Source organism: Cuculus canorus, chromosome 6 (assembly GCF_017976375.1).
Source record: "Cuculus canorus isolate bCucCan1 chromosome 6, bCucCan1.pri, whole genome shotgun sequence".
Taxonomy (NCBI): domain Eukaryota; kingdom Metazoa; phylum Chordata; class Aves; order Cuculiformes; family Cuculidae; genus Cuculus; species Cuculus canorus.
Genome location: NC_071406.1, coordinates 31,847,738 through 31,872,070, shown reverse-complemented (window position 1 = coordinate 31,872,070; position 24,333 = coordinate 31,847,738). Strand labels below are relative to the sequence as shown.

General features: G+C 34.8%; 1 protein-coding gene across 1 annotated transcript in view; it reads right to left on the bottom strand.

Moving 5' to 3' along the window:
• Positions 1–24,333, bottom strand: part of DNAH7 (dynein axonemal heavy chain 7) — a 104,782-nt gene that overhangs the window by 37,920 nt on the left and 42,529 nt on the right. The window contains 16 exon segments of the mRNA XM_054070556.1: positions 935–1,115; positions 2,092–2,357; positions 2,359–2,439; positions 5,519–5,849; positions 6,871–7,097; positions 7,904–8,776; positions 9,782–10,001; positions 10,888–11,014; positions 13,611–13,779; positions 15,143–15,298; positions 17,679–17,876; positions 19,300–19,524; positions 20,163–20,294; positions 20,602–20,778; positions 21,564–21,746; positions 22,818–22,966. Of these exon segments, the coding sequence (XP_053926531.1) occupies positions 935–1,115; positions 2,092–2,357; positions 2,359–2,439; positions 5,519–5,849; positions 6,871–7,097; positions 7,904–8,776; positions 9,782–10,001; positions 10,888–11,014; positions 13,611–13,779; positions 15,143–15,298; positions 17,679–17,876; positions 19,300–19,524; positions 20,163–20,294; positions 20,602–20,778; positions 21,564–21,746; positions 22,818–22,966 (3,695 nt within the window).

Below are 24,333 nucleotides of genomic sequence, written 5' to 3'. Positions count from 1 at the left end.
AGAGTTTGCTCTCTCCTAAAAGTAGGTACCTTCTTTTCTGAAAAACATTCTTATGAATACATAATCAGCATTTCTGTCAGTTTTTAACTAAGTCATCTTTTCAGACCTGTTCATAACCGAACAAAAAAGTATGGTTTCAGAGGAATTTAATCCAGCTCTGTTAGAATTCTTTACTATCTAATAGAGACACATTTCAGCCACAGGATAGGAGAACAATTATGCCAACTCTTGCTGCTGTGACAATCCTCCCTCTCTCTTTAGGTAACCATAGCAGCCAATTTACACTGCACTAACAAACTGCTTGTGTAGTTTATCCCTTCCTTCTACTTCCAAAGCACATCACTATGCAAAAGAGACGCACAAAGACCTGTGTTTAACTACAGGCAGGAATTAAGGTTCCATTTCAAAATCTGATAGTATTTTTGTAAAAAAAGCTCAAGAAGATGTACTGCAAATCTTAAAAAAAATATAATGCCATGTTCTATATGTTGCCAATTTCTGCACAAATAACAGCTCTGTAGCGGTCAGAGAGTTTATCAAAAGCATTCTCAAAATTGCATTAGCACAGAAGGCACAAATAAACTTTCAAAACTTCAAATGTAGACTTGCAAGTTGACTCAAACTCTTAGTATAATCACTGAAAATTTATCTTCTCACAGGAACGCAGACATGAGTGAGGATGTAGGAGAGGGATGTCAGTTCATAAATTCATACAATTACATTTTCTACTACTTTACAGCATTTATTACACATGCTTTGGCCATTTATACCTTCAAGACCAACACACCAAAACAAAAAGGTGGGTTGTCTAAGACTATGGCTTGTTTGACGTTTTGGCAGTTAAAAGGAAAAATACCATTTGACAAAAAAAGCAAATTTTAAATAACTCTTCTGGATATCAGTAGAACAATACTTTATCTTTTGCATCACATACCTGATTTTCTAAGTCAGCCTTCTCCCATTTCTTGGAATCCAGTGTCTGCTGGAGTACAGCCAATTTATCTTGAACCTCCTTCAGGTCTGCTTGTTTCTTCCTTAGACTATCCATAGCAATCTTTAATTCTCCTTCAGCTTGATTCAGCTTCTCCTTTTTGGGTGCAACATTTTTTGACACTCTAAATAAGTCAAGGAATAAATTGAACATCTGAAAGACACACCCTCACTCCAGGGTTACTATAAAAAAAATGAACATAGGGAACATGAAGGGAAAACCTCAACTACTCAGTAACTCATGCAATATTCCATTTCATAATTTGATGACATCTGAAGAGAACTGGGTTTTACTTCATCACTTGTTTAACAATTAGTATTTTTAATGTTAGAAGTTGTTCTCAAATTAAGAATTCCACCAAGTATCGTTTTACTAATTTTTTAGTCAAGTAATAAAATAGCCTCTCAAATGAAGACATGAACCATTAACCATGACTCAACTTTCAAATCACAAGTTAACCTTAGTTGCCCAGTACTGATTTACTGTTCAGTTTTGAGTTCCAGATGTTTTTAATGACAATCATAGAATCATAGCATCATCAAATAGTTTGGGTTGGAAGGGGCCTTAAAGATCATGTAGTTCAAACCCCCTGTGATAGACAGGGACACCTCCCACCAGACCAGGCTGCCCAAGGCCCCATCCAACCTGGCCTTGAACACCTCCAGGGATGGGGCAGCCACAGCTTCCCTGGGCAACCTGGGCCAGTGCCTCACCACCCTCAGCGAGAAGAAATTAGGAAATACCAAAAACTAAGCACACTTTTCCAGTGTAACAAACAAGTATCCTTTGGGCTCAATCCGAGTGTCAGAAACTTCCAAAGACATTTCAATAATGCCTCTATTTTGTGCAACACTCTAAAAGGAAATTAACTTTATTTGCTAATTGAACATATTGCTGCTGCCATACCTTCTTATAAAAAATTCAGAACTGAAACTCAGGCTCAACACTATAATATCAGGTATCTCACATGAATGAATCTTTATGACTGCCTCGTTCCATGAGTTTCCCAGTAGAAAGAAGTAATTTCATGTCTCTTTTGGTGTTAAAATAAACTGATCTCTTTAATCAAATTTTTTTTATATATTTCCATGCGTACTTACGTATCATAAAACTACATTGCTCTGACCCATTTGCACAGACCCTCTGCTGCTGTTGAAGCATTTCGAATCTTCTCTGATACAAACTCAGGATTTGTTAGATACTGCTTTCTTATGGTAGCCATGAAAGCTGAGGGAATGTTATCCTTGTCGTATTCACGAAGAGACTGAAGAAATCTTATGTCACTCAGAAGTCTCTTAGCAGGGCCCCAGAAACTAAGAATTCTTTTTCCAGGTTGCACTGGATCTGGAATCCTATCTGGTTTGATAGGATTTAAGGATGCATACAGCTTCCATTACAAGTTTGACACCAGCAGGAGGACTCTTCATAGACTTCATCACTGTAATATCCTAAAATTAATAATTAAAAAAACCACCTTTAGAACTGTGAACATAAGGGGATTAATTCTTCTATTATAATAGAAGTAATAACCCTTTTTATGACAGATACATTTGCTGTTCTCATACTTGATAATTTTAAATACAATATGACCTTAAGTTCATAGCACAAGCCTGCATTGGTCATATATCTAATATATCCTTTTCTTTTTGCAAATTTTTTATTTCTTTTCGTTATGCTCTACCTGTTAGTTCAGGCTCTAACACAACACTCCCAAGCTCACAGGATCACATCAGAAGTGGATTAGTAGGTTTAAGATAACAAAGTAAAAGCTGTCTTCAACCTAGAACAAAAGATCTATGTTCTCCAAGTACAGAAAATAAATCAATTAGTATTCTGGTCGGTTATCAAACTCCCAGAATGAGCTGAATGACTGAAGAGGCAGTTGAAAGGAAACTAACTAATGGGCACAGAGTGCTGACATTATAAGAAATTGCAGGAAATTCTTCTCAAAGAATACATACTACAATAAAGTAAAGGACTTCTAGATTCCCATGTTTATTTTGGAAATTAGTGTTATATTTTGAGAACCTGCCCATTGTTTCTTTGAGGTCTAAAATCTTGGTAATTTGGATAGAAAGAGGTATCTTTTGAATTCTGGTTATATTCATTTGTGCCACAAAAAGACAGAGAAATGTTAAGACTGAAAGAGTAAAAAAAAAAACCAAAAAACAACAAAACAAACCCCCAAGCTCCACCAAACCAACAACCCAAAACTGCAACCACACAAGTGTCCAGGAGAGGGGAACAAGAGCACATAAATAAAGCCAGGGAATTTCAATGAGGCAATCAGAAAACCAAATACAAATGAACTTAATACAACCAAGAGCTGTAAGCAGAGTAAGAGACTATTTTAAAGGCTAAACTCAACCTCTGCAGCAATTAAAAGCAATATGAAGTATAGCAAGACAAATTTGATAACTACAGTAATAGAAAGAAAAGCAAGAAAAGTACTAGCTAGGCACTTAGTGAAAAGGGTGATATACAACTATAATGGCACATGGAGTCAAAATGTTAATGCTCTTTGCATCTGATGTCTCTGAAAGATTAACTGTGAGTAGGTAACTAGCACAATTGATAACACTATGAAAACACAGTAAGGATTTGACCAAGGTCACACAGGTGTGGACTTATGCAATATTGGTATATTTTCATATTACTGAAATGAATGATGGAAAAGATAATATGTTTATTAAATTTCTAACCAATAGCTGAGAATAGACGCAAATACATTGGAAAATACATTGGAATAGAGAAAAGAAAAAAATTATCTCAGTAAATTACATAAATGGAAAAGTATAGTAGAACTAGTACAAAAAGAAAAGGAAAACAATTATTAGGTAACAGGGATTCTCGAGAAAAGATACAGCTGTTAGCATGAATTACAGAATACACGTGTCAATAATTGTTCTCTACACAGCATTCACCAAAACTACAGCTGAAATACTGTGTTCAGCCTTGGGGAATGCACCTGAAGATGTATGGAGAAGGTCTAGAAAGAATAACCACAAAAGCCAATCTGATTTCTGAGAAAAGGCTAAAAGAATAGTGATTACTCATCTTACAGAAAAGAAAACTGGAAGTGGTGAGATCAATGAGTACAGTCTTTAACTGCATAAAAGATAAACAACTATGTCCACAGGGAGAAGGACAGAAAACAAGGTTAAATACGGTTAAACTGTAATGAGTAAGATTAACAGTAAACACTGGGAAAATCTTCTTACTGATAAATGTGTAAAGTGCAACAAATTACAAGCGGAAGAAGATGACTTCTAGATGTCCCTTCCTAGTTCTACATTTGAGTGTCTTCATCTATGTATTGCTAAAAAAAATCAGATGTCAAGAGCAAAATAACACTTTAAGTGGTCATACATTTTTTAGTTCTTGCTGAACAAGCCACATGAGGTATGCAATTGATTTTGAATGCAGGTACTGAATTATGTATAGATCTGTTTCTCTTAACAAAGCACTTAATCTGCACATTTATGTACATGGATTTATGTGCACAATTTGCAACATGTGTCCTGCTCTGCTTTCGTTCAGTGGTGGCCAGTGTAAAGGGTGAATCAAAAACAAGTCCTGTGCAGGTACTCTAAGTTCTCCTACACACAGAATGTTTGAGTTTATCATGATATTTAATGATATTTTGAGGGAAAAAAAAAAAACTCTTGCTTTTTTCCCTTGGAAGTTCTTACTACATTTTTTTTCCTCTTGTATTATAATACCTCCTTCTTGGACACAAGTATTACTTCATTAGGCCTCAAAGCCTCATTCTTGTCTTATTATTCACAACTACAATGTAATTGCCTCGGAGTAACTAAGAAGCCATCTACTATTTTCACAAAGCATGCCAATGATTTGACAATGCCAAAACCTAAAACTTTTGATACCAAGCAATAGCTGTAGATAACAAACCACCTGCTTTCTATCAAAGGTTTCCTCCAAAGTTTTTTAAACCTTGTTCTCAGCAACAATAGCTGGAGCATATAGTCCATCCTCACCCTTACACTTTGGGACACTTGCTCACATCCCACCAGGAGCAAAACATTATACAGGCAAAGAAAAACTGAATATCCATAAAACCAACTGTAGCTGCCTTCACTGTCACATTCTTATGAAGAGTTGCCCCTTATAACACAGGCACAGACACAGAATTTGAACCTCAATTTCTAGACTCTGAAAGATCAGGTAGAAAAATATTAGCTGACAGGCTTGCAGGTCTAAATAGGAAGTAAAAAGCATATTTTTTCCAGTTTGTCAATTGTTGGGTCAAAATAGATTTATAATTACGAATTCTGAAATGTCTAGAATAATACTTAATCTTGTAGTCCATAAAAATTTAGCCTTACAGCTTTTTCACCAGAAGATAAAGGCAGAGTAACATTAGGCTTTTTAAAACTGAAAGACTTCAGGAATTTTCTGAATTACAAAACTGTGTAAGTATAACATAAAATCTGAAAAGCCATATATTCCATGCTTTTGAATATCTGAATACCTCTCCGGTGCATAAATATGCATTGTTAGTCATACATGTGCAGTCAGAGTGTCAAGGGCAGCCAGAGCACTTTCTAAACAAGGCATGGCTTCTGCTAAGTCAGCATCGCATTCATCTTTGATGGCTTTTGCAGCCATAGCCTGCTCATTTGCCACAGCTTCATCAGCTTTCAGGACTTTTTCAGTTTTGGCTACTTCCAAAGATTCCTTTTGAATAACGACCATCATCTCATCCACCTGCTTGCTAGCTTCTTGTAACTGAGGTTGCAGAGCCTCCAGTTCAGACTGCATCAAGGCTACTTGAGATGCAGCAGAGTTCAGTTCCTCCAAGCCAACTTCGTATCTTCTTTTCATTTTCATCATCTTACTGAAAATAAATAGACATTTATTATAAAGACATTTTATCAGCCCTTGATCAAGTCATCCACTGGGATCCATTCACCAAATTTCTCACCACTCTGCATAATCAAATGCTTTACCAATTTTGTTTATTTGCTCAACAAACAGTATACGTAGCAGGGATTACTTGAGCCATAGTCTTTAACCATCCTATCACGACTGGGATATGTATAAGTAAGTGATCACTTACAGGTAAATAAGTGATTGTTAAGCCTGTGCCTCTTTGTTGACAGGAGTTACAAAATCAAGATGGCACAGTAGTAACAGACAAGAAAAGAAGAGGTAAGGGATGAAGATACTCTCATGAAAATTATTAGTACAGGTGAGGTTGAAATAGGATGGGGATAATAATTTTAGCAGCAGAATGCAAACGGCTCTGGGAAGAGCCAACCACGTCAAAATCAAGGCATTGCAAAGGCATTGAATCACTACATTCAAAAGTGTATATTCCTCTATTCCTGGAATTTCTTGCAGCATGCAGTTTCCCAGTCTGTTGATCAAATTAAGCACTTGTCTTATTATAGTGGTGTCTTCTCAATGGCACTTTCCCTCACCACTCATGAGACTAGGATAGACGTGCACATGCATGCAGAGGTCCTTTCTGCATGGGCACAGCACAGCAGAACCCTGCCAGCAAGCCAATAGTACCTAGCAACATGGAAGCTGGTTTCCCAGATGTCATCTTCCCTACGTCCTCCACAGTAAGCAGGTTGCATTAATTACTCTGGTGGCGTAATATACGTAATCGACATATAGCAACATCAGCAGGGATGTCAGAAGTGGTCTAATGCAAGTATATTTTGAGAGCATCAAGTCAGACCTTTTGTCCCATAAGCAAGCATATTTCATAAGAGTATATTTTATCCATGTACCGTTCTGTCAATTTAAATTAACTAAAAACTTGTTTTGTTCAGATTAACTATAGGAGATAGAAAATAATTTCTGTGAACTTGGGTTCCTACATAAAAGGTCATATTATAAATCCTTACACGCGTTTTTCCAGCAGAGTTTTAAAAGTGCAGATCAATTCCAAGTATGAAGTAGGCGTAACATGGTTGTGCCTTTGAAGCTCTGCACGGTATAAGTCAGATAATGCAATGGTAGACATACAAAAGCTTTTACACGTATCAATACACCCACGTCGAGTTCCTTCTGACATTTCAACATCTTCCAAGAAGTAAGAGGCAACAGCTTCTAATGCATCTTCGGGCCACGTCTAAAACAAATGAATAAATACTTTTCTCTTATTCAGCACTTCACACTGGTAAATCTCAAAACATTTTTAAAAGAAACTATCCTTACACTACTTCACAGATAAAGAGACTGAGGCCCAGAGAAATGACTCATGCTGAAAAGATCATCAAACAGACCCTCTGCCTTATTTCATCCAGCAGAAATAATGTTATTAAAAGGAAAATTTTGCATTTTCAGTATGTCCATATGTGCATGTAACCATCTCTGCTCTTCCTCCTCAAAAAAAGCTTTAAAGATACAGTTCTACATTTTAAGATTTGACAAAATTTAAGTTCCTCAGATTCTTTAGATGATTAAATTTTACATCTAAAATATTCTGTCCTAAATCTCTTGCACATAACAGTCAGATAGAAAATAGTTTTATTGCTGAATAGCAGGGAAAAATCTGGTGTTCTGCATCAAAAGATGTCTGCCTTTTTGACATGTATTTCAGAATCAAACTTTTCTGGCACCTGAAATTCTGATATTCCTGGTAATAGAAGAAAACACTACCTATTGAATTCTGTAATGTCTACAGTACTATGTTCATCAGTTAGACTTTTATACCACAGTCAGGAAGTTATTTTCTTGATGATTTTGAATTCAGCCTGTACTGGCCTTTATTACGGTAAGAACAGTTCTAATGGTCTAAACAACTTAAAACATGACATTCAAGATATTTTTCACTGCAAACTTGACCAAAGAGAATTACTTGCAACCAAAAGAGTAGAGGTCATGGTTCTATTTCATTTCCATTAGAATAACAAGCCAAATAAAAGTTGTTCTTACCTGAAACCAGTCCAGTGTGCAGCAGTTGACTAGAGTTGGAAATTTGCGCAGACGATTACAGAAAGCATCTCCAACAGGACTCATTGCCAGTACTATATGAAGCTGATCTCGACACTGATCAACAAACATGTTAAAAAGAGCTATAGGACTACCATCTGTCTGTTTTGTTCTCTCTCGTTGGCGATCTATTTGACGCATTTGTTCACAAATTTCTTGTTTCTCATCTACTGCAAAGAGGCTGGGCACTTCACCTACAGTTAATAAATTGCTAATATCTTCTAAGAATGACTCATTTTTAATCTGTGTATCTGTGAACAAGAAAACTCCCTGCCTTTCCCCCTCAGCAGATTTTCTTAGTATGACTTTTAAGTCTCTATGCCACTCACTTATATCATAACTTTTAGTTATTTCAACCTGAAAAAGGTTGTATTCAGCCATATGGGCTGCTAATCGAGTAAGAGACTGTCGACCACTACCTCCAACACCAACAAGGAGGGCATGGCAATGAGATTGTTTCAGAATACGAGAAATTCTACAAATATGTTCTATAGCAAATCGGAATATGACAAGCTGCATTGGCTTTTTGCTAAGGTCATTAAATTCTTCAAGGTGACTCTCTGCAACTAATCTCAATTGATCCACATCACTAATCTCCCTGTATTTAGTGTCCTTTCTCTTAAGGACATGAAAATCACAAAACATTAAGCTACGTAAGTCATTTTCTTCCACTCTGCCATCACTGTTGAAGTCTACATTCTGGAAAAGTTCATGAAAGTCTTCATGTAAGTCATTTTTCACTACTTCTTGGATAAATCCAACAAGCCAAGCCCGGTCAGGATCATCCACCAAACGATCATAATACACTCTAAGAACCTCTAGTTATTTTAGTAGTTACGTCTGCTCTTGAATTTATACTTCTTTTAAACAAGATAAAACAAATACAATTATGAAAGGAGCTTCAAAACATCTTAAACTCCAGTACATAATAAAAACCAAAATAGACATTTAGAATTTCAGCAGTTGAGCCCAGTAATATTACTTCTGAATTAAAGTGAACATTCATATGGAAATACACACACACACATATTTATAAACGTTATTACATAAATGCATAAAAGGTCGCTGCAAAAAAGAATGTAACATGTTGATCTTTCCACTACAGCTAGATAGGGCAAATTATGGGTTTGTATTTCAAGAAAGAAGACTGAAGCTGGATACCAGAAAATGTTTTTAATGAAAAAGAAAGTGAACAACATGAATAGATTGCCTAGAAGTCTGAACATCCTTCATCCTTTGAAAATCATAAGAAATATTTTGAAAAAAATATTCAGTTTCAAAAGTTAGTGTTATTCCTTTCCCTATGCGATCCTGCTGTGGGGAAGGATGATGGACAAGATGATCACCAAAGATCTCTTCCATGGGCAATTTATGCTGATTTGATTCTATGAACTACAGCCAATTATTTCAAAAGCAACAATTATCAATGACCTTGCTTTATTTTAATCACTCAAAATTTGCAGTGACCTAGGACTAATTGCTGTTCTTCTCACTGCTGATTTGGGTTTTTTTTGGTGGAAGGAGAGAAGAAATGGAAAGGACTGCGTACGCATTCAAAGCAGCAAACACAGACTATATATTCACATGCAAGCAAATGTATCAACTGTCAACTTGACTGCTAAGGTATGATTCATACTTTCAAAAAGTCTGATTTCTTCCGCCCATACTGCACAAAAAAAGCCTTTCTCATGAGTGTCATACCAATTCACAGCTATTAGCCAGTAGGAGATGGGATTACAATCTTACAAAAAGATTAATTCATAAATCCACATATTTTTCTTATTTATAATAAATATCATTTCTTAGTATTAGATGATTTACCTCATGAACCCAGAGACGTATTATCGTTCCTGTAGATTCTGTTGTGTCAGGCCTTGACAGGCAAACACCTTGAATAACACGTGAAAAATCACGGAGATTGAACAAATAGTGAGACTTGGCTGGGGTAGGAAGCAGATTCTTCATAGCTTCTTTATATATATGCATGGTTCCATTAATAATTTGTGGAGTCAGTTCCGCATACTGTGATGGAAAGCTATAACTGACAAGTTATAAAAGGTGGTAAGACACAATGATTCTTCTAATTCCATTATACTGGCATATGAATTTATAAATAATACTGTATATGTACACTGATTTACTTATAAGTTCATGCCAGTTTTAAAGTTATATTATTACACCTCCTCACAGGCAGTTTTACAAGTCCTAGTTCTCCCAGTGGAGTAACGCATTAACTCTGCAAATCAAATCCAGTAACTGTTGAATATGCCGACAAATTTGGCTTTATTAGACAGCTAATTATACCCTTTGCCCCGCCCTCCATCTTTATGACTAACAACAGCAACAGGGAAATCAGGTCAAATAGACCTTGCTGTCTTCTGGGACCTCTGTCCCTCAAAGGGTCAGAAGCTGTCGAATCACAAACTTGATTCAGGTCTGGAAACAGAACACGAGCAACTCTGGGGCCTTGCTGTCAGAATGGATAGATAACAGACATTGAAGTCCATTCCTAATAATGGATTAAAAATCATGCAGTAGTTAAAAGCCAACGAAAGAGTAAGCCTTCCTAAACCACAAGAAATTTAAGAGTAGTTTCCAGTTCTATTCTTTGAATAATGACTAACCAAATGCTATTGTTATTTATTGTACATTAGAGAACAGTGTACTACAGAAGAATCTCAACTAACTCAAATAGCCTCAGCTAACCTAAACCTCTGTAGAGATTTGAAGAACAAGAACTTTACCATTGGAGTATTTTAAGATATGTCCTATTTTTGTGGAGTAATGAATAACTCAAAAGGCACATGATATAAAAGATTGTAATTTCCTTTCAAGAGCATTGTCCTACAAACACATGTTGGAGACTTCCTAATACCATAATTTTAAACATTAACTTTGATTTTTCCCAATATATAGAGGTCACTTACCATACTGTTAGATGCCAGTCTAAGATTCTAGAAAAAATTGTGTACATGGATTCATCATCAAACTCATTAATAGTAACTGTATTGAAGTGTCGCAAGAATCGTGGTGTTACTGGATTTCAACCACCACCTAAATATTAGAAAGCATTATAACGAACAGGAAAAATTAAAATAAAACAGTAAATGCCTAGCAATTTTTTCTAATGTTCATCTTTGATTCAGCTACCAGGCTTACACTGAAAAGTTTTACATCTCATCGTGAACCTAATGAAAGCAACATACAGTTCGGTATCAATCTCCTGTAACCAACAGTCTGTAAAACACAGATTGAAATCATCGAGCCATAGATAGATAGACTTGTATCTATTTTAACTACAAATCTGTTGTAAAATAAAACTTTTATTATAAATTCCAAACCCATGTTTTTGATTTCCAAATCATCTCAATGAAAGAAGCTCTGCAAGTAATGCTGTATACATTATTAAATTTAAATTTTATCCCACTTTTAGAGTTAGTAGTTTTTTCTGACTAGATTGTGATCTGGACAATGAAGCTATGTATGGAAATATAGGGAGAAAAAATAGGAATTTATTGGATTGTTGCTTGATTTATTGATTGAAGCTTGTTGCTTCTGTTTGGAATTCAGGTCAAGCTGCTGCACAGTGTGTTCAAGCACCAAATCAGAAAAAAGCAGCTGAAAAGTGGACTATCTATTATACCATCCCTCACATCAGGAGCATAGCTAAGGGCCATCAAATTAGCATGGCACGTTCTTTTGAAACATGTGACTTTGTAGCTCAGGCACAACCCTGCACTAATGAAGCTAAAAGTCTACTGGCCTGGAGTTGTCTCATGTTGAGCCACCTGAACCTGCAAGCAGATCTAGTGATTGTCTATATTTAACTGTGCATGAATTACTACTACGTGCTGAGGAATCTCAGTATTTTATGCTAAATAGCCCAATTACTCATCCTACTTCCTTCTACTTCAGCTAAGGTAATCTCTCAGACACAGCAGTTTACAATGCTTCTTGAAGTTTACATGTGCACAGATGGCAAAATCAAAACACAGTATTCACCCCAAGCTATTAGGATATAAATATGAATATTACCCAAAAGATAATCCTTTCCTAATATGTATTTTAAACCCAACTTTAACAAAATACATTTAAGCGTTCTTTAAATGCCTTTATATTTGCTTCAATAGCACTGTATATATGTACAGAGTTCAAATCTTCATTTCTTATTAGGAGAAAAAAAAATAAACACAGGTTGGAAAGGAGAATATAAGTTTGTGAGTTCTGGAAGTAGCTCCTCATACAAAGCTACTAAGATAGATTCTTCGGTCTGAAGGCAAACTGTGGTATTTTACACAAATAGTTAGGACCATAACTTGCGTTTTGATCAGTGCATTTTTTACCATTCAACCAGACAAGTACAGAACAAAAGTGGCTACAAACTTTGCCTGGGAAAGAAAACTTTAACTCAGTTTCAAAGCAGTTGAAAGTCACTAATACACTAACACCCTGCAACACGTATGTAGCATGAAGGGATTCTTTACAGAAAAAAGCACACACAAGATTTGGCTATTTCTGATTTAAAAAAGGGAAAAAAAACCCACACAAAAATATCCAACAAAACACCAACCAAATAAAGAAGACCTGTGCAATTAAGTTAGGCCAAAACGTAGTAGAAATAATGGCTTCACCTAAACTTTGGGAAAAATCAAGATACCAGATTTTAAAATGCTTTCCGTTTCCTTCTGCTCAGTCATTCCACACACTAATGCTTAGATAAAGTGCTTTGAAATGTTTATGAACACTGCCTCTAATTTAAAATTATTGCAAGAAGCAGTTTTGCTTCTTTTGGAAACCAGGTGAAACAGCAGAGGTGAATCAGCAGTGGAGCCCTATCCCACGGGCATGCATCAGCCTCACAAACACGGAAGTAGTGTCAGTGGAGAAAGTTCACTGGCATGCTTGGGTAGATATAAAAAACTCCACAAAAGAAAGGAGGAAGGTCCAGGGATGTGGAAGCAGAAAAGAGAAAGAAAGCACCAATCTCAGCCTGAATAAACACTGTATATTTGCTCAGCTATAACAAACATTTTAGGTGGGCTGTGAACAATTCTGTGAAAAGAAATACCGTTACATGACTCATGTTCTAGTGAATGAAATAGATTGTATAGATGCTTTAAAAGCAAGCATAACAGTACCAAAGAAACATTAATTCTTCATTTTAATGGACAAATTATGCCCAATTCATGGGTTTTTTTAACTAAATAGTTCATATAGTCAATGTGTATGCGGACTACCAGAAATACAATGATGTCTTTACATCATATGCTTTACTTCTTTTTTTGACCAAATAAAGCAAGGTTTATCTGCTTAAGAACATCACGCAGTGCTATTTAGAAAAGTTTTAAAGATGAATAAAAGTGACTGAAGGCCAATGAAGGGTCTTGTTAGACCAAAGAGATTTCAGAAATAGATTGTAAATAAATTCTTGTCTTCTGGAAAAGTAGTTCTTTCTTCCTGGCAAGCTTGTGCAGTCTCTCTGCTACACCTTAACCACTCTACTCTGACGGCTGTTAATGATTCTGCAAGGATAGGGTTCCGTGAATCCTATCCTGAGCCATAAAGACACAAACTGTAAATCTATGCATCAATAAGCATTCAGCCTCTGGAAACCAAAGAAACAGGAAAAAGCAGAGAAGATATCTCTTACCTGGTGGTCTCATTGCACACGTAATCTGAACATCTACAAGTTTAATCACTGAGCAGTCTTTAAGGTCATACCAATTCCAGTGATCTAACCACTGTCGTAGTAATTCAACAGGCGGCTGAGCACCACACACCTCTCGTGCTGGCATATTAACGTCATCTATAAATACAATCTGAAAAGGAAAACATAATGGATTTTGCAAGTATTTATTTTATATATGCCATCATTTTGCTTGATTATGGAAACACCCCATTCCCATTAAAATTAACGGGAGTAATACACAACTTCATATTTTTAAAAAAAAAAGCCTCTGCTCTTAATGGAGTTTCTGCCAAGTTAAATAAAAATCAAACTGATGAAGTAACTGTGACACTCTAAAGGCTTTATAACACATACCTACAGAGGGTAGGAAAAACTATGTTTCTGTTCTTATATCTGAGTGTACTTGATGACAGATGGTAAACTAATACTTGCTATTTAAACCTTACTGTGCTACTAACATGGCTTTTCTTGGGGGGGGAAAAAAAGATAGACTGAAGAAGACCCAGAAAAAGCTCAAACTTCAGTGAGAGAACGGTTTGAAGTGTTCCTGACTAATACAGATTGAGACAAAATTTATCCCATCAAAGTATCTTTACATTTTAAGACTGGACTAAAACACATCTTAAAAGAATTGCTTGGAGTGGGAGGCATGGGAAGATCTTAAACCACTAACTTTAAGTGGTACGTCCTTCAGGTACTTCTAACACTAACACATTTTTCTCTTGATAACAAGCATTCATTATTATAATAGCTACAAAATATTGAATATAAGAAAAAAAAAGGCTACAAAAAGTCTACAGGTATCCTAAAAGTACCAGTACTGAATCATACACATCTATCACTGAATTTTAAACATAATAAATTTTAATTTTTCCTTAAAAGCTGAGATTTTCTTTAATCTGAGTTGAAAGAAAAAGAGGTAATAGAAACATCTTAGACTTCAATTTTCGCTCTCACTGCAATCCTTCTACATAGAGGAGAAATAGAGAATACTCAGAGTTTCATTGATCTTAAAGAGTTTGGCAGACATCAGCGATAACAACATAAAAGAGTCAAATCTTTAATGCTTCCAACATCATTGAACTATCCAGGTTGGAAGGAACCTTGGAGATCATCTAGTCCAACCTCATGCTCACAGCTGATTTCTCAACACTAATTTCATGCCAGCGACAAGCTTACTCAAACAGAACTCTTATCTCAAGGACAATATTAATATCACAAAAGATGGAGGGGGAAGTACGACAGCACTGTTCAGTTATTCATGTCATATATCACATTTCTTTCTGTCGATTAAAACAGGATGCATGTTACAGGGAGAAGGGAAAAAGAAGAAGAGAAACATGAAGATCTAAACTAGACTTAGTACTCTAACAGTTTATTTCAAAACTGAGCATCCCTTCTTAATGTTACCTGTGCTCAGTTGAGAAAAGAATGCATTTACACATTTGTTTGTTTTTCAACACTTATTTATATACAGAAATAACACCACTTACCATTTTTTTCCCAAGAGGAGGCCCAAAAATTCCTTTTCTCCTTTTGTCCAGCTTGGACATAATAATATTCTGAGTCTGAGCTGCTGTAGTTTGTGCTGAAAAGTTAATGAGCAGTGGCTTGTAGACTTCTTTATTCAATTTTTTTAAAATAAAATTCTGGAAGTATTGTGAAGAAAAGAAGGTTAAACTATACATATAGGTAAAATTTATAGCACTTCAGTAAATACCATTCAAACAGACAGACGTTTTTGTACCATTTTTATTTCATTTAAAATGAAAAAATAGTAATTTATCTCTAAAGAGTATTCTCATGATCCTGTTTCATCAAAACCAACACTCTTGAATCATTCAAAACATAATAAACTTAATTTGTCAGAAAACAATTTATACCTACAATTTAAACACTACCAAGTGCATTATATAAATTCAGTACATAATATTTTGCATACACAATATTTCAGTATTTCATAGTACCGATTAGAGCTGATACATATTGCCTGTACTAATCCACATCCAAATCTGCACAAGTATTCACAGATTTAAATACATATGCCTAGTTTGGAAGTTTCCAAGAGTATTTCCTTTGAGGGGCACAGTAAGACCATCTAAAGATAGGCTTTACCATCAAGATTGTAGTAATTTCTAATGCTAACTACCCTCCAAACTCCCTTATGCTAGTTGCAATTTAACCTCTGGGAGAGATCTAGATAAAAGTCAGCATTATTGCATATAAAGTAATGTCTCTAATGACTAATCTCTGTCAATCTCCCAGACCATATAGTTTTTCAGCAGAAATAATGTTTATCTCAACCCTTCAAGGAAAAATCTGAGCTGCTACTCAGAAATATGACAACAACAGTCTTTTTTGAACAGATGTCCTTCTAGTCTTACTATTTATTTTCTGCAATATTATCTCAGAAAAGTAACTTAAAAACAAAACTAAGTTAAATAGTTCTTAGTCTGTAACTTCACAGTTAATTTTTATCACACAAAAGGAAGGAAAGATAACAGATTGAAGACTGTGAAGCCCAATTTATTTTAACTGCTTACATAACGTTAAAGTTTTCTCCTTGTGCAAAAAGTTAAGTGTGCACAGGCTTCATGCTTATCACACTTGTGCAATCAAAAGAAGCAAAATCCTTTACAAAAAGACATACTGGAGGAAAAAAATAACAAATAAAACTAATTCTGTGATGCTCAAAGGAACGGCTTCTTCCTTCCCTCCTATGATTCATTTTTAGAATCTCATTAGCTAAAAAAGCAATAATGGCTTTGCCATACCTCCACTCACATATCCCCTTTTTGCCTCAAAAGTATACTTTCCCATGGATCTAGATGAAACCCAGTGGAAAATACTGAATTTGGAAATCTCTGTAAGTGAATCTCAACAGCATGAACATTCTATAGGCACAGCTCCATTGCTTGTCAGAATTTAATAGTCTCCCAGAAAAACTGGTGGTATCAAGATCTGTCAGGTCTGTCTGAAGAATTAAAATTTATCTATAATTGTTAATCTAGACCATTAGACTAATTTGCTGTATTATCCATATTGTTATTTTAATTGCAACATGACAAATTAAATTAACAAAGCATCACATGGCTACTGAAGATGGAAAAAGTAAATATGTATAGAGATAAGTAATATAATATTAGTCTAGATGGCTGATATGAAACACCAATGTATAACATAACTTCTTTAAACATTAAACAATAGTTGACATTGCATACTGCCAAAACTTGAAGTGAAATTAGATTATCATTATTATTAGTGTTTCTTTTTAATTTTCTCTCAAAGACAAGGATAAGGTGGCTAAAGAATATTTTATATTCTATAAAACAGAACACACTATTGCTTCAATTTAAAATTCCTCTTGGAATAGGCAGCTGCTTTTCATTGTAATGACCAGACAGAGCTCCCTGGTTATCTGAAAAAAACTGCTTGGAAAGATATAGACTAGCCAATTCCCCTTCCCACTAGAGTTTCTTTCTATAACTAATTCTTTGGTAATATTGCCATTAATTTTTTGCCTTCATATTTCTTTCATTGCAAAAACTCATTTGTTCCTGTTTTCCAGTGCATGGAATTGCCATAGTAACATCTGACTAGGAAAGGTTATCTGCTAAACTTGTCTACAACAGCAGCACACCTTTTTGTTGCTTCTAACTCTTGGAGGAATGCATCTCTTTTTTTTGTTGTTTTGAGCATTCCTGACTGGATGTCTTATTAAATGGTTTAGTCTTTTGTGCACCACTGTCTGTGTGGACTATCCCAACTATATCTATAACCACAATGCAAAGTAATTCAATATTGGAACTAAACTGAATAGTCCTGTTTGGGTTTTATTAGTAGCTTATTCCAGTGGACACCTGGGTAATTCCTTAGAATTTACTCCGGAAACACAGAGAAGGAAGAAAAATAATTTCACAATCTCCAACAATTTATGTCTCATTGTCCTCTAAAACAAATAAGTTATCAAATCATTCCTCATTTCCCCCATTTATAATTATGTCTAATGTCAGTATTAAAAGTACTTACAGTAACACAGGTACTTTTTCCAGTTCCTGTTGGCCCCACAAATATAGAAGGTTTTTGATGCACTGTCAACAATTCCATCAATGCCATGTAGTGAAGAGTATCCCGAGTCGGTACAATTATTTCATTAAACATCATATCTTGGGGTATAGGAGGAGCTGATTTAAGTGTTTCCACCCAGGGTTCCCAAATTCTTGCTCCCTATTTTAATACATATGAAAGTCATATATTTATAATAAAGAGGAGGAAACAGCATAGAACCAATGGAAATCGAAAAATCAAACTTGTATGACATAACAGATGTGGTTATCAAACAATTTTTAATAGGATTATAAATAATTGCATAGGTTTGTTTCAAAATGCTTTGCTTTCAGTTGAGACTACTTAAAAAGAAACATAATGCCTGTGCCTGAAGCATGCAGCTACTGAAAGACAAGGACTTTATCTTACTGTTCATATCTGTACATGGTAAAATGCATATATTTATATATACATTATATACAGTATTTAAACATGTAATAAAATAGGAAATTTCTGTATAAATTTTATGACTAAAACTCAAAAAGCATAGTTTTTTTTCAAAAAGCCTTTTCTTTTGACTCTTATTCCTAATAAATATCTCCAAGCTATGGAATTTGAGGGCAGATTAATTTTAATGCTGAAGCTGCACAATAGAGCTATCTCCTTTAGATCAGCCTACTAGAGAAGTCTTAAAAGATGTCAGAACTGTCTAGTAGTAATAAGATAAGGAGATTAAAAAAAATTTTAAATAGCCCTGAAACAAAGGTATTGTTTCACTCTATCAAAAAAATACTACCTTGAGAGAAGTGTCATATGAAATTCCTAGAGACTGCTCTCTCCTTAAGTCTTTTTTAAAGAGGGCATGTTTCCACCTCTGAACACAAAAACTCCTTTACTAGAAGAACACTTTTTTATGAATTATGATCAGAAGACATAAAGTTTTTATTGCTGATTGAAATCTCAGCTGCTTTCCTTGGCAAGACGCATGGATCGTGCATGAGCTAAAATTTAGACAAAAGTTATTCTCGTTGTACTGCAACAGGACTTCACATGGATGACAAACTAAAAAAATGGAACATTTATTTTATCTTGGAGTCTCTGGAGCATTCTAAATCCAGCGCATGAAGTCTTCTGCTTCACTGGGAGAGACGCATCATTGATTTACATTTTAATGCCAGGAAAAAGGGGCATAGAAGAAAAGGTAGAATAATGAAAGACTTATTACTGAAAGTATATCAAGTGCTTCCTCAACCTAAGAAAAGGACTGAAATCCAAAATAAAATAATCTTGCAAGAAATCAAGAATTGAAAAAAAAATAAAAAACCCCACCACAAACAAATGAAAAAAATCCTGGTTGAGATTTTCTGCACGCTTCTCTTGCTACAGCAGGCAACTATTCCAGCAGGCAAAAAGACAGGCCTTGGTACTGCAAGTCCCAGACAAAACACTAGACCATCACTACTTGCAAGGATGGATATCTGACCTATTCAGCAATAAAAGAAGTAAGCAGCAGGAACAAATTTACGATAAAAATACTCACCTTGTAGTATTCATAACAGATTACTGCAAAAGGGAAGTCCACATCTTATTTTGAAATTCTCACCTTTTTGGCAAACTGATAATCATAAATTGTTCCCTCTATTGGAAACGGGACTGTGAAAGCTTTTGAAGGTTCTTGATCAATACAGCTCAACAATTTGTATTGTTCTCTCGTCTCCTCACTAATTGGCCCATTAATTATTTCTCGCACAACTCTGTCAAATTTCACTCGATCAGCTTCCTTACAGCTAGCTCCTACAGACCATGTCAGTGAAAATAAAAAAATACCCTAAAGTGGAAAAAAAATCAGAAATTAACTTCAGTACCAGCATACTTCAACATTCTTATTCATTGAAGTCAAGGAAATCTTTGGCACAAATCACAGTAGAATTACACTGAACCAACTTGATTTTATGTAAATGCCACTTGTAAAACAGAGCACAATTTATGTTAATTGCCAGCATCTAATCATCTTCTTTTTGAAACAAAATGCCTGCCCTGCTCAGTGCGGATATTTTAAGAAAGTTCAAACATAGACTGCTTTTCATTCCAGAAAAATGTAGATTACCTTCCAATACTTATTCAAAGGCCTCTCATAGTGATGGCTAGGTCTGTTAACAGAGCTTTCCTTGAGCTGTAATCCTTAGATAGCATCGATCTAACTAGCAATACACTGAGATACCAGAAACTGGAGAACAATATATGATTATGGCTCGTTTGTATGAAATTAATTAAATTTAAATTAAGACATCAGACACGTCAAACTCAACTATGTATAAAATATAAAGAAGGTAATAATATTTTCCTCAAAGGACATTACTAAATACATATTCTAATAATGAAATATAGGTTTTACTGCTTGTGAAGCCCTTTTCAGCCAAGCCTGGCTAGGAATTCTCTATTTTGTACATTAAACAAACTGCCTACCTCAAGCCAAGAGAAAATGTCATGGTCATTCATAGCTCTAACGTTGGCTTCATCAGCAAATTCGTCCACCATGCAGTCCATCAGATTCATTAGTGATTGAATTAAGTTTGTATCTGAAGTAGGAGACAGCTCCTGAAAAGAAAGAAAAAATACTCTTATTTGCAGGTGTATTACTCACCAAGAAGAGACTGCTAGATGATGGGGGAGTTCCTCTCTGTGACTATTAGAAAACCTACAGGATAAGTGCGTCTAAAATACATTCAGAAGCAAGTAAAACAATACACACAGAAATCTTGCTGGCAGTTTTCATCTTAACAGCTGTTTTTAAAAATTAATAAATACATTAATATGATCCAAATGAAATTATTTGTGCACTTGGTATTTGGAAGTGAAAATAATTCATACGTTTTTCATTTCTCAGAAAAATTCTTTATCTTACCTTTGTGTATTTCCTAATAAACTCAAGACAGAGTGGAACCATTCTGTCAAACAGGCCTGTTATAAATTCTTTTTGCACAGAGCTGATTCCTGAATGCATTCTGTTTAGCCATGACATCATTAATGGTCTCCAGCCTAACATATGGGGCTCCATATAGACCATACCACACCTTGAAACCTAAAAATATAGAAACAAAAGGTGCATGTTATTGTATGCGATCTCCAAAGATCTTTTTTCCTCTCTAGAAGAACTTATAATAACATTCAGATTTGGAGATTATTAGAAGCTGACATGAAGTGTACAGTGGGGTTCTGTGAGCCCTGAGACAGATGACTTTCAAACACCACTTTATTTCTTCAGCCAACATGAGATGTAATGTTAAAAACAGATTTGCCTCTTAAACACAATCCGTTCCCAACATTAACGTCACAAAGGATAACAAACTGACTACTAGAGACTCAACTGGACTACTAATTAAGTCTTATATAATTCTTAAGTAAAAATTTCTTCAGTTTCACCTCAGAGATATTTTGTTCCATTTATGTTATTATCTGAACCTCTAATCATATTCAAGAAGAACGTTTTGCATCCTACAAATGCCATCAGAAAAAAATTGTGATGAGATACAGACAAGTGCCAGAAACACGGTGACTGTTGGTTTTACCAGAATTTGTCTGGGATGTTAAAGATTTGATTTGTTTTGGCAGGCACTTGCGAGAGCCAGACTCTGAATAGTTACAGGGTCTTCTGTATAATTTACCTTACATACATAAATAACTAACTAACTTTCCACATCATATTGTATGAACAAGAAAACCAAGCCACAATGTTCTTTATTTTAAGCATATATGAAAGAAATACAAACTCATAATTACTATTCTAAGTATGTTTTTTTAAAATTAGAATACATATCACAATAATCAAAGAGATTTGTAATCAGTATTTGAAAGACAGGTACGTACAGTAGCTGGAGAAGCAACTTCTAAATCCATTGGTTCAAAAATAAGGCTCATCTGCGGTGACATTTGGATGATCTCTCCACTCATAAGGCATAACTTTTTATTACCATCAAGCACCATGTTCATATTCTCAATCCACACGGCATCCACTGGTCCATAAAAAATGAGCCATTTCCTATCTGGAGTCTGGTTTGCAGAAAATATTATTATTAAAATTTTGTAATTTATTTTATTACATTTACTGTAAAATAAATATTTTAGATCTAAAGTTATTTGCTACAAAAAAAATAATGGAAAACACTTGGAATACTTGTGTTGTATTCACAAGCAGTTTCTGAAATTTCCTTATTCACAATATAGTGTTATAACTTTAAAGCATATACTGTAGTTAACTATGGAAGGTCAATACCTTTGACTGATTTCTTTTAGTTTTACTAAAAATGCAGTACATGCTCATGTCAGACTTCAATATATTCAAATACTTTGACATATGACATAGCAAGACTGTTAATACAAGTCAATACTCATCAGTAATACCTATTGCACACTTAACCTGGAAGTCAACAGGACTAATTTAAGGAATATGGCAATATCTAAATGTAATATGTCTGATTTTTTACAAAATAAGCAAGTAGTCTTAGGAATTCATCATATTCCCTATAGGAAAACACAAAGCATTGGTGTAGTTCTGCAAATGTTGTTAGAGATGGTGAACTTTGTACTCATCAGCTTCAACACACTATTAGCTCAGTTAAGTTCATAGGGGCAAAGAGTCTGATACTGCAATCACTAGCTAAAAGAAAGTATCTGACAGGTAGGTACATCTTTTATTACACTCACTTAAAATATTTCAATGGACATTAATGGCGGGTCAGCCATAAGCAACACGTAGACATCAGCTTCTTCCAAAATAAATACTGAAATGCCCATATACATCAAACTGAACAGATATGGGCCAAAATCAGACAAAATAAGGAGTGACAAAATGGTAGAAAGATTAAATATTCATTTATTTATAATATATGCAAACAAACACACACTTTATCATCACATAAGGACTCCCGAAACATGAATTCACTATCATCGAAAAGTACTTTGCATGGAGCATACTACAATCAAGCCAAATTGCAGTCTCTGCATTCAAATGATTAAGCATATGAATCCTTCAATGGTTGTGCAAATAACATGGAATTAAAATCTAAAATGTATAAATTGGAAACTCATTTCCCAAAATACTCTAAGCTGTTAAGCACTTACTGGGGAAGAAGCAAATGCTCTGAAGCTAACTGCTAAAATCCCATCTGACCATTCATGTGACACTGGATCGAATTGTCCATATAGCTGACCCATTGTTATGGATTTGGGATTTAAAATAGTGATCTGAACTTTGTTTTCTTCCTGAAGACACAAAAGTAATATAATCTTTTAACACAAACATGCAATTTATTATGCCATTTGTTTTATTTTGAATTTTACAGTTATATATTATTAAATCTTCATAAAAATTTCATTAGTTTACGGCAGCAAAGACGTTACACATGCTACATTTGAAAGATGGTTTACAAGTGTCTAAAGACATTTATTCCAACTTCATCATAGCTAGTTGGAAGTCTAGTGCTGACAGTGTCTTGACAGATGAGAATGGATTTTTTTTGTTGTTTTTAGTGAACTGGACATTAAGCAGTCAATTAAGAGACACAAGTTCTATTCTTACACTTGAAGGATTACAATAGGGCCAAGCTCTTTTGTCTCTCTATCCCATTTTTCCCATGTTTAAGGAATAAATGTGCTGCCTTAGGAGGTTTCTGAGATTTATATCAAAATGGTGTTACAAAGTTGGTTTGAGTTTCTGGAAGTTTTTTTTCTACTTAAACCATGTAAAGATAACTATTTTTTTCTTCTTGATTAAACTTCAACTGATTCTTTTCTTCTGTCTTTGTGACCAAATGTGACCTTTAATACTGCAGCCATCAGAGTGGCTGACAACCACTGTTCTACAGGAATGAATTACAAGCAAAAGTGACAAACTGCAAACACTCGTCTAAACACTTACTTATTATAGCCTGAAAATACAAGAAACAGGTATCCTCAGTTTGAGGGAAAAAAACAAACCATCTTGCTCTTTCCAAAAGCAGCACTACTGTTTATAGACTTGAATTGAGACATCAGGGGTTCAGCATCATTTCATGCCCGTTCTAACTGCCTTCCTCCCACTGATACACATAATCTTTCTTTGTTTCTCTTCATGAAATATAAAATGCAGTAATTTTTGTTATACTATTTCAAAGGAGAAAAAAATGTGTTTATAAAAAAGTATGCTTACAATTTCTTTTTCTGACAGTTTGTATTGAATTATAATTCTTTCTATCTTACTTTTTATCTCACTAAAGTGAACATTCAGAGGAAAATGTAAAATTCAAAGAAAGAGTAAAACGGATAATGCCATCCTGGAAAGAGTTATAAGCTACTCGAACAGCAAACACACAAGAAGAATGACAAAAATACAGTTTAAAAAAAAAACTGAGTGCAGCAACAGTAAGGGAAGAAGGCCTTTAGCAAAACAGATTTTTAATATGTTTCCAAAAATATGTATCCAAAATTTTTCTGAAAAATTTAAATATTCTGATCCAAATTTGAGACCATGTAATTTACATCAGTTTATTATATCCTTATCAGAAAATCTTCAAAAATTTGTATAAGTTTATGAAGCAGTTTATTGTCTATTATAAGTCTAGTCTATTGTAAGTTTCTAGTGTCTATTAGAAGTGTCTAG